General features: G+C 37.0%; 1 protein-coding gene across 1 annotated transcript in view; it reads left to right on the top strand.

The window, feature by feature from the left end:
- Nucleotides 1–12,130, top strand: part of EXOC5 (exocyst complex component 5) — a 61,967-nt gene that overhangs the window by 11,917 nt on the left and 37,920 nt on the right. The window contains exons 2-4 of the mRNA XM_053889451.1: nt 8,514–8,608; nt 9,215–9,362; nt 11,342–11,536. Of these exons, the coding sequence (XP_053745426.1) occupies nt 8,514–8,608; nt 9,215–9,362; nt 11,342–11,536 (438 nt within the window). The remainder of the gene's footprint in view (nt 1–8,513; nt 8,609–9,214; nt 9,363–11,341; nt 11,537–12,130) is intronic.

The following is a 12,130-nucleotide window of genomic DNA, read 5'->3' as shown; positions in this document are numbered from 1 at the left end:
CTGAAAATACTGCCAGCTGAAGGCTCTCTACTGACAGCATGGCACTGGTAGCAGCTAGAACAAGTCCCTTCTTGAAGGGAGATCTGGATAATACATCAGTGTGTCTACCACAGACCACTCCTGTGCCACAAGGCTCCACTTTTTCATACGCATTTGGGGAGCAGCTCCTTTGGCATTCCAGTTGGGAGGAAAATTAGAAGAAGGTTAGTGGGATGAACTGTGGTTCCTACTATTGTGACTGGTTTCAGGTTGCAACTGATAATTCTCTCTTCTATGTTTCCCTTCTCTGTTCTCCATTCTAATACCCCCTTACTTTCAGCTAGTGCCTCCACTACTCTTGGTGGCTTAACTGGTTACCATACCCATCTTAGGCCAGGGTTGCTACACTTGTTCGTGTACTTTCAGAATTGGTCAAAGGAGTACCAAGAGTACTCCACGAATATATCTGTGTGTCACAAATACTGTTACGGCACCTATTGTGTAATAGCAGCCCTGCCTCCTGGTAATCAGAATCTGTTGCCTCTGCCAAGATGGTCACTCCTCTTCTTGCCTTTTATCCTCTGGATATAAGCAGCCAAAGCCCAGGCAGCACTTGTAGTTATAGTTTAATGGGACTCTTACTATATTCTCAGGCAAAGAGATCTTTGCCTTTGGAGATCAAGACTTCCAGCCCTGTAGACTCCAGAATTGTGGGAATAGCAAGTACAAATGGAGAGTCATTATAAGCAGGACCACTTCTGCTTTTATACTTTGTTCTCAGACTCTTGTTTTTCCTGTGGGAACACAGCATCATGTAAAGGTTTTATTTTTTTTTTTAAGTTTATTTATTTATTTTGAGAGAGAGAGAGCACAAGTGGGGTAGGGGCAGAGAGAGGGGGAGACAATTCCAAGCAGGCTCCACGCTATCAACACAGCCTGACATGGGGCTTGACTTCATGAACCGTGAGATCATGACCTGAGCGGAGATCAAGAGTTGGATGCTTAACCAGCTGAGCCGCTCAGGTGTCCCTCATATAAAGGTTTTAAATTTGGAATATATACCGCATCTTGTAGAATAGTGCTCCATCTTTATTGAGTTATTGTCTCTGAACTGGCGCTTCAGCTATGCCTTCAGCAGACTGTTCCAGTGCCCTATTAGACTGACAGCTTCTGGGTGGTGTACTTTGTGATATGACCAGTGGATCCATGGTGACCTTGTCTGCTGTAAAATGGGTCCTTTACTCTGATGTGATATTTGGGATCCAGTGCCACAGGAACAGACACTCCCTCTGAGGGGAGGCATACCCAACTTGAATGTTTTTATTCTTGTCAGAATGAATTACTCATCCCAAATGGAAAGGAACCAGGTAATCAACTTGCCACCATGTGGTTGGGTTAGTAGTCTTCTTGAAGGATGGGGTGATTTCAGGGGCTCAGAGTTGGTTTCTATCACTGTTAGGCTAGATATTCAGCTTTGACAGTACCTGGATCAGCCATGGTAAGTAGGACCTCATGCTATGGGGGCCATGTTGTCTCTGTACTGTGTTCTTTCTGTTCATGTCCCCAGTGTGCTAATGCTGGGTAAAGGCTGGCTGACGTCAACTGGCAGAATCATTTTGTCTACTTGGTTGTTTGATTTTTCTTCCATGGTGGATGTCCTCTGGCGAGTGTTAACATGTGACACAATGATCTTCACACTCTGTGCCCACTTTCATGTGTCCATGCACATGCCTCTATCCCAGATTTCTCTGTCTTTAATCTTCCAGTCTTTGTCCTCTCATAGTCAGGCCCTTTGCCATTGTCTGTGAGTCCATATATATTCTAAACTAAGGTCAGTTCTCTGTCTACCCAAGATGATGGCCAGATGTCTTTACCAAAACTTTGACTATTGAGAGGATTTTTCTTGCCACTGAATTTTAAGGCTTCCCCTGAATGAATTTTTAATTACTGCTGCTGTCCATTTTTAGTTGGCACCCACATGCCTAGCCAACTCTCTGCATGAGCCAAGTTCAGGCTGTTTCCTTCTCCATCAGCAGGTTGTAAGAGATGCCCCATAAGGCTATCCATGTAAATTGAAGGAGAGAAGCTAGCACAGTAATGGTAGAAGTTTGGCTTCCTGCTTATGCAGTTTGCTTTCTGGTCCTATTCATGTTTGGTTCTGGGTCTACCACATCCATCTAGGTTAAATAGTTTCTCAGTCCATTGACATAATATCTTGGTGAGTCTTTTAGAACCCAACTCATGCTATGTAGTTCTGGATGCAGGTTCACTTCCTGCTCTGTGGTTAGGTGTGCTGTCTCTACCAGGGTCTAGTAGCACACTGGGAATTATTGCTCAAAAGGTGTGTAATCCTCTGCCTTAGATGGCATGATCTTGCTTTATTATCTAGCAATTTGTGTTGTGATTATTCACTGAGGTTTGCCACAACTCCATGTGACATTGTTTCCCAATACTGATACCTTTAATACTTAAATTAAGACTGATTCTTTTAATACCATAGGGTCTGCAAAGTTGTATGGCCCAGACAGCAAGGTTGGTTGTATGGCCCCCACTTCTTCAGAGCCCTTTCTTGCTTTTGTGTCACTTGGTATATGTGCCAGAGCATGTGTGCCCTGCATGCAGAACCTGGAAAGTCCTGTCAGGTATTGTGTGTCTTTCCTTGTGGTGGGATGTGCAAGGTACAATAATTGTCCTTTACTTTGGGTGAGATGTCCTGGAGGGCCCCTGACTACCTTAAAATTTTACTGATTCAGTGTGCCCTGGAATCTTTGTATAGTATATACATGAGTACATGTATCTTACCAAGATTCCACCAATGATGTCAGTTATGTATGATGGATCAGTAAGGTGTTCTGCAGAATGTTCATATGGTACAAATCATGTTATAGTAGGAGAGTTCACATAGTCCTGAAGCAAAGCTATAATTGTATACCACTGTCAGTTCTGTGTGACTGTAAACTGTCTGATCCTCTTTTTTTTTTCCCCCCCCCAATAGGGACAGAAAATAGTGTATTTGCCATAGAAAATAATGTATTTGCCAAATCATTGGCCATATACCATGAGGCTTGGAGAAACTATATCTGGCATGACAGATGTAATAGGCTACTTTTTTGTTGATTTTGAGATAAACACCTTTCAGGATTTATCTGGTTTTTGTAAAAACCCAGACTGATGAATTAAATTAGAAAATTGTGGGGAATATTGCCCGAACATCCTTTAGATAAGGGGTTGGCAAACGTATAGGCCCTGGGATAGATACCTGTTTTTAAAGTTTCACTGATATACAGCTGTGCCCATCTGTTTATGTATTGTCTATCGCTACATTTGTACTACAGCTATAGAACTGAATGGTGATAAGAAAGACTGTAAAGTACTTACTGTCCAGCTTTTTGAGAGAAAAATTTGCTGATCCTTGCTTTAGAGCCTTAAGAATGGCACTAAATTTTGACATTCCACTTGATTTACTACATTGAGTACAGAGGGGCAATTTCAGAGACTTCTTGGACTTCCCTACTGTGAAAGCTCTTACTCTATAGACCACGGACCCAATGTGGGAATTATATCAGCCATCAAGTGTGCCTGTCCCTCTTACATGTTTACGGACTGGGAAAATGGCCAGTAGTTGGGCTAATGGACCCATTGGATCAGTGATGAGCTGGATCTTGGCTCTTGTATATCTTCACTCTCTTGAGTGCATGATGCTTGGAGTCCATCAAGTATCGGAATCAACTAGGACTCTGTATACAACAGACCTCAAAATGTTTGAGTATTTCCCTTTACCTTGTGTACAGTTAGTTATTCAAGTAAATGGTTGTACCTCTTTTGGCGGGGGTAAGGAATAGTAGAATCATTACTGCATATACTTGCTAGTATATTGCAGAGTCCTTCATCCTGGGAACCTGCCTTTTCTTCGTTCATAGCTGAAAGTGTATCAAGGTGCATCCTACAATCTCTGGGCTCTACTACCTCTTGTACCTTATCTACAACTGTTCTCCCATTCACTCACTCTGCTAGTTAAACTGGTCTCTTGTCATTGCTCACATACTGTTTGTTCTCTGTACTTGGAGCATTCCTTTCCTTGATGGCTTATTCCTTTAGATGTATTCAGGTCTTTGTTCAAAATTTATTTTCTTAGACCTTGTCTGATCACGTTTACCAAAATAACCACTTTAATCCATCACTCCGCATCCTTTTTAATTTTCTTCATAGTTTTTATTTATCATGTATCTGCTCGTTTGTCTGTCATTCCCTTTCATGATATCCATTAGGGCAGAGATTTTCTCCTGCCTTGTTTACTGCTATTTCCTTGGTTTATACAATAGTCAGTAACATCTAGTAGACTCTCAATGAATATTTGTTGAATGAAGGAATATTGTATTTTGAGAAAATTGAAATATTTCATGTGAAAAATTCTTATTTTTCTCCATGTCAGTAATATTTGTCGATGTTTGAGTTTTGGGGCATATATCATTTGATAAAACTTGTGTATTGAAATTAATGAACAGTGTAACATATTTAATTAGAAATTGCAACTACTATAGGGGCAGTTGTACCCCAATGTTTATAGCAGCACTCTCAACAATAGTCAAATTATGGAAAGAGCCTAAATGTCCATCAACTGATGAATGGATAAAGAAATTGTGGTTTATATACACAATGGAGTACTATGTGGCAGTGAGAAAGAATGAACTATGGCCCTTTGTAGCAACATGGATGGAACTGGGGTGTGATGCTAAGTGAAATAAGCCATACAGAGAAAGACCGATACCATATGTTTTCACTCTTATGTGGATCCTGAGAAACTTAACAGAAACCCATGGGGGAGGGGAAGGAAAAAAAAAAAAAAGAGGTTAGAATGGAAGAGAGCCAAAGCATAAGAGACTCTTAAAAACTGAGAACAAACTGAGGGTTGATGGGGGGTGGGGGGGAGGGGAGGGTGGGTGATGGGTATTAAGGAGGACACCTTTTGGGATGAGCACTGGGTGTTGTATGGAAACCAATTTGACAATAAACTTCATATATTGAAAAAAAAAATTGCAACTACTGAATAACTAATAAATAAAATTAACAAATGAGAACTATGATTATTAAGTATTTACATAGGTATGCATGTGCAAAAACTGACAGGGAAAAAGAACATTACTAGGTAAAGCTATTTAATGGAAGTATTGTGGAGTTTTGGAAGAGCTGACTACTTCATAATTAATTTAGCTTTTTTTGAAGAAAAAACTCTGGATTTTACCAAAACTGAAAACTTGGACCTTTGAAATCAGATAAATCTATATGACCTTGGATTAAATAACCTTTTTGTATCACACAATTTCACAGGTCTAAAATGAATGAATGTTAATAAAACCTACCTTATAGAGTTGTATTAAATGATACTAAGTATGTAAAGTGTTAGGCACCTAATAAACACTTAAAAATTAGCTGCTGTCAGCATTTTGTCATTATTTAGGAGTAATTCATATGCTTGTCAGATTTCCTGAAGTTTGTAAGTAGCTGAGTTTCTAAAGATCTAAGTATTCGCTCTAAACATAAATTCCTTGATCTTGAGTCAATGTTTCCCAATTTATGTATATAAATTAAAAAGTATTAGACATATGTCAACTTTTGTTTCAACACAAATGAAATTGACTAAAGAGAGGTATGATTATCTAAATGATGATATGTTTGCTAAATGAGTTAATTGTTATTTCAGAGGGTCAAAATTTTTCCTTTGCAGGATATCTAATTCATCATTAGGGTTTAATTCTCAAACATGTCAGCACATGGATAAACTGATTTATTTTTTAAGTAGTTAACAATATTCTTTATTTTCTATGCCTTCCTCGTATCAGATAGCTTTCCTATAATGGAAATCTTATGAGAGAAACTGGATTAATATAACTGCTATTTTTTAGTTATTTGACCACTATAAAAGAGCCTCTTGTAGGTACAATATAAAAAGTCTTTAAAAATTTTTAATGCCCATTTATATTATTTTGTGTTCTTACTGTTTAGTGTTTACTTTTTTGGGGGGGGGGGCAGTCAGCGATATTAACGGTCGTAAAAGCTGTATGGTTTTCTTATAAGATATCATCCAGTTTGAAAGTTGATATTAGATCTTATGTATAGATAGGCATGTGACAGTTTATCAGTTGTCTGAGAAAATTATTAGTTTACATTATTGATGGGTCATACAATTAGAATGTTTATAAATTTAAGTAGAAATTTCAAAAGACATGATCAGTGATGTGTGTGGGCCTTCATGTGACAGTTTTCTCCTTTTTAGCTTCACCTGTTATCCTTACCACCTAACTTTAGGTACAAGGAGCTACTTGTAGTTTCCCATATTTGCCGTTCAGTTTTACCTAGTAATAGAATAGAATGATTTAAATCTCAGCCCAGCTTGTGTTGTCTTGAGTAAGTAATTAACCTCTCTTACTCTCAGTTTCCTCATCATAAAGTGAGGATGAAATAGGACCTCCCTTCTAGGTCTTATGAAGAGAGTAGTAAATGAGGTAATGCGTGTAAACTGTTTACGTGAGCTGTTATTCTTGTTGGTACGTATTCCTGTTTTTGGTACATGTTCCTGTTTTTATGATGATGGTTATCCATAGTCTGACTGAAATTCATCCTCCCATTCCTCCTCTCACATCAGACTCACGTCAGTGAACCAGTCTCTCGAGTACCAGTGTGATGATAATGATAAAAAGAGCAAACTTGTTACCTGTTGGCGTTAATAGTCACCTCTCTTGTTCCATCCAGATAAGCTCTTTGTGATCTATCCATCTTCTCAGTTCCACAACTAGGTTAAGTTCTATCTTCTTTTTCCCTAATGATCTGGAAAGATATTTGTTCCATTTGTGTCTGGATGATTTTTCTTCTTTCTTTTGGTCTCAGCTTAAGTGTTAAGCTCTCAGAAAGTTTGCCAGTTGTAATTCCTGTGTCTTACCAGTCTTCTATCCCTTAGTGTCTTCCTGTCATCTCTGTTTCTGTTGTATAGTCTTGGATCCAGGACTTTTTTTTCCCCTTACATTTATCACAGTTGTAACTAGTTATTTCTGTAATTGTTTAATGTTGGCATCCTTACCTAGAAGATCATTTCTTTGAGGCCTTTCAGGAACCCTGTCTATTGAATTACAATTTGTATTCTCAATACCCACCACTGTGCCCAGCACATAGCAGTTGCTCAGCAAAATTTGCTGAATTAATAAATAACCCCTTTTTTGTTGTCCCAACTACCTGTTGAGGTAGCGACTTGTTCAGCAGTGTTAATATTAAAGTTTGGGCACAGGTTCTTAATTTTACTTATCACATACTTTTGCATTCTTTATAATTTCTTCTCTATTGGGTTGTGAGTTTCCTGAGGTTGCAGTTTTTTAATACATCTTTTTATTCCAAAGCCTAACAGCGTGCTTGGCACTGGAAATTTTATTGTTTAATGAATGTTTATCAATGAAAATATGTTTTTAAGATATGATTAACAAAGAGGAAATTTTGCAGATAATAAGAATTCAGACTGGAATCACCAGCAAATGGTAGCAGTCTAAGTTACATGCTAAGTGGGAAGCAATACAGGATACCCATTTACATGAAAGAAGATGGTATGAAAAATATGTACACTAGCGTGTATTAGTCTAAAAAATTCATTGTCAGCTGCTAATGGTAAACATTTGAGTGTTTATTTTCTTGATTGGGTCATCTGCTCTAATATTCCTTTTTTCATAATAAATGCTTTTTTTCTCAGAAAATTTAGAAAATTTTGTATCCTACTTTTTTCAGTATTATAGATGAACATTTTTTTCTCATTGCATGATTTTTCAGCATGATTTTAATAGGAACATGGTTTTCATCCTGGAAGTTTGTCATAAATTTTCAATAATGATTTCATTAAGTACTTATATGAACAATTTTTCAGTATTGTACATAATACTTAGTGGATGTTCTGTAAAAAATTTTGTGTTCATATCTGCTTTTCCCTTAGAATTTTAAAAGTAGAATTACTAGGTTAAAGGGTATGAGTATTTGTAATACTGTTTATGTTACTAAATCATTATTTATTATCCTTTAAAAATATTGTACATGTTAGATTAGATGAGAGTGTGAATTTCAGTTTACCCTCTCCGATATTGCATATTATAATTACCAAAAACAAAACCAAAACAAAACAAAACAAAAAAGCCCACCCACTTTGCCAGAGTGTGAGGTTAAAAACAAAAGTGATAATTTGACCTCATTTGATTACTAGTGAAGCCACATATATTTCATGTTTCTTGTATTTCTTCTATAAATTGTGTCCTTTGCTCATTTTCCCACTGGGATGTTCTAACTAGTCATGATACTGTTCTGATATTTTAATATCCTAATTTTTATTAATTTGATTTTTTTCAATTGAAAAAGCCTTGTACATTTTAATAATGTAGATGTATTTAAATGATAATTTAATTCTATTTTAAGTTCTCACATAGTAGAACCTGTTTAATTTTTGCAAGTAGCATTAAGTTATCTTCTATGAAACTTTTTAAAAGAACACTTATTTTGTATACTAGGAGCCTTTTGTGGCAGATGAGTATATTGAAAGACTTGTGTGGAGAACCCCAGGAGGAGGCTCTAGAGGGGGACCTGAAGCTTTTGATCCCAAAAGGTGAAGTAAAATGTTTTTTCCCCATAGATCCAACCTAGTTCAAGTTTGTGTTTGGAATAGAGGTGACTATTGAAATTCCTTTCAACGTTTATGTAAAGGGGTTTTAGTTAACAGTTGGACGATAAAGACACAAGCATTAGAAGTCAGGGATTGATTTATTTTCTTTTATATTTCTTTTAGAGAAGGATTTTAACTGGTATGAGGGGAGGAATTTTATTGTGTTATAAGAATTTAATATTTTCTTCAATTAATAAATCAGAAAAGGTTGGTTCTACCTGTAAAATAAAAACATGTTGAATATGTTGTTTTAAGTGTAGTTATAAATCAGAGGAACAGAAAGTCATTGTTCCCTGGAATGCACAGTATTATTTTTATATAGCATCTTTATCGTTTTGACTGTTTTCTATAAAATTGGTTTCTATTCTGGCAGAGATTCTGAGTGAGGTTTTCATTCATGTTAAAGATAATTCCTAAGATGCTATAGAGAAAATTAACATCATTCCTACCTTAAGAAATGCTTATTAATATTCTGTTACAGATGAACTGGTCAGTTCCTAATGATTAATCATAGATGGATTGATACATACTCTGATTTTCCTCTACTAGGTTATTAGAAGAATTTGTAAATCATATTCAAGAACTCCAGATAATGGATGAAAGGATTCAAAGGAAAGTAGAGAAACTAGAGCAACAGTGTCAGAAAGAAGCCAAGGAATTTGCCAAGAAGGTACAAGAGCTCCAGAAAAGCAATCAGGTAAACACTAATTAAGCAATGAATAGTTTATACAGATTATATTTTTATTCCCTTCCACTATTAAGTTCTTAACGAACTCTAGTCAAATAATAGTAACCATTGAGGTTTCTCTCCACCGTTTGCATCCCTGGGGGAAAATGTCAATGAATTGTTGTGAGGCACTCTTAGCACAGACTTGCTGTTGATCCATGGTTTGGGATCACAGTATTCCCTTCTGAGGTTGGAGTGGCATCCAGTACAGTCACAGTGCATTCTTTGAAGAATGTCACTTTAGCTGACCTGCATTTTTGGGGGCTCATGATTAGCTTGGATATTTAAGTGTCATTTGCATTCTCATTTAAACATAAAACAAAGCAATAACAGAACAGTATTGCCTGGATCACATTTTTCCCTGATCTGGGAAGTTTTACAGAAGTCATGGAATATGTGTCCCCATGAGAATTGTAGTATAACGTGGGGAAAGTGAATGCAGTACTCTTCCTCAATCCATTTTGAAGTAAAATCAAATCACAGCCTGGCCCTGGGGTAAGTAGGCCAAATTTCTTAGCCCTTCTTGGGTCCTACACTGAATCTGGAATCTGTGAACCCCTTTTATGGCCTGGGCCTGATCTGGAACTTGATTGCCCTGTATAAGTGTAGTTCATGGAGCATTGTGTAGCATTGCTGCCTCCCAGGGGCTGTTTGTTCTTTAGTGTTAGGGATTAGCAAACTGATTTCTGCTCAGATTTTATTTAGTTAGATTCCTTCGCTCAAGCATATATGGCTGTGAGAAAGCATTTAATAAAGTCAGTCGTTTACGTAAGATAGAGGATGTGTTTTTACATAGTCCAAGTGATAGATTCCAAATACTTCCAATGCAGTTTTCTCTTGGTAATAATAATGGTATTATTAGTTAACCTAACAAGCTCTGGAGATAAGTCTGCTCTGCTACTTACTAGCAACTTAACTTCCCTGTGCTTTAGTTTTTTTCATCTATAAAAATAGGTGGTTACAAGGATTAAATAAGTTAATACATATAATATGCTTAGAACAGTGTCTGGCCCAGAGGAAGTCCTTAGTGAATGTTTGCCTCTCCCTCCCCGACCCCCATCTTAACTTAAAGTAAGAACGAAGTGTCATACTGAATTATCACCAATTTTGTTATCGGCAGTTCTAAGGCATTCATTGTGTATAATTTTCATACACCACAGAACAATCTCTGTAGTCAGAAAAGAGGAAAAATATGTTAGGAAGTATTGTACCTTTGCTTCATTTAAATAATTGTTATAGTCTTTTCTGTTTTCAAAACTGGGCAAGAACCATCTTACCTTATTTCTAATGTTGGCATTGCTCTTCAAATATTTAAAATATATGTTAACTACTCTATTTTTGAGAGAGAGAGAGAGAGAGAAAGCACGAGCAGGAGAGGGGCAAAGAGAGAGGAAGAGAGAGAATCCCAAGCAGGCTCTGTCTGTCAGCGCAGAACCAGACATGGGCCTCAATCTCACAAACCATGAGATCATGACCTGAGCCAAAATCAAGAGTTGGACGCTTAACCAAATGAGCCACCCAGGTCTCCCAATATTCTATTTTTAATTAGTGTTTTTCCCATCTGACGTATTTTGACTCCGCGTGATGGCAAGCAAATTGTCCAGATCATGGGTCCCTTTGATACTTAGTTCATTGTTTTCAGGACTAAATGGTACTGGGAATGTTGTTAAACAGGATACTGTTTTGTTTCTAAACAAATGTTCTTGATAAAATGTTTTAATAGTTAAAGGTATAAAAGTGTGCAAGTTTGTTAAAAAGTTTTCAGATCATGTTATGCTGCTAATGGGCATAAGTTTGTTTTTGTAGTTTACCTCATATATAACTCCTATATTATCTTCAGTTACCTAAGTTAGAGAGTAGGGATGAGATTGGTGCTCTGGGTTTGATATGAATTAATTTATAAACTGGATTCTCTGATTATATTTTATGCTTGTGTACATTTTTCCTAGGTTGCCTTCCAACATTTCCAAGAACTAGATGAGCACATCAGCTATGTAGCAACCAAGGTCTGTCACCTTGGAGACCAGTTGGAAGGGGTAAACACACCTAGACAACGGGCAGTGGAGGCTCAGAAATTGATGAAATACTTCAATGAGTTTCTAGATGGAGAACTGAAATCTGATGTTTTTACAAATTCTGAAAAGGTGAGCACTATCAGAATGATAAAAGCAAGCTGCATCATTAATAGCAATGCCTAATTATTACTTTCAAATCACTGAGTAGCTGATTTATTGAAACTTTTTATTGTCCTGAAATGTGTATTAGTACACTTGCCTGCAGATTCCTGATGAAGTGTGTATATTCACATTTTTAACTACGGGATTGTCTTGGCATTTTTATTTATAGAATTATGTGTGGTTTGGAAATGCTGAGTTAACTATGTTAATAGTTCTTTCCCATAATTGACTTTTAATATTAACAGAATTTAATAGTTATATTCTGTTGGGTTTAGGGGGTGGTGTGACCTAAATCATTGATAAGCTGAAATATCTTTCTGCACAAGGAATTCAGAGTTTCTGGTTTCTGTTGCTTGAATAAAGAGCTCTAGTTTGGACCAAAGAGATTGGAAAAATCTGAATTGTTTATGTTAATCCTTTTCATGGCACTAGTCACTTAATACTGGTCTGAGGGTACACGGTATTGACTGTTCTGCAATCTTGAAAGAAGGTTGTTTAGCTGACTTTCTCCCCCCGCCCCCCGAGGGGGAAAAATTCAAAATGCATGAAGAAATAGACATT

The sequence above is a fragment of the Panthera pardus genome, unplaced genomic scaffold (genome assembly GCF_024362965.1).
Source record: "Panthera pardus isolate Hobbes unplaced genomic scaffold, ASM2436296v1 HiC_scaffold_24, whole genome shotgun sequence".
Taxonomy (NCBI): domain Eukaryota; kingdom Metazoa; phylum Chordata; class Mammalia; order Carnivora; family Felidae; genus Panthera; species Panthera pardus.
The sequence above is the reverse complement of the archived record's forward strand: the minus strand, read 5'-3'. Positions and strand labels throughout refer to the sequence as shown.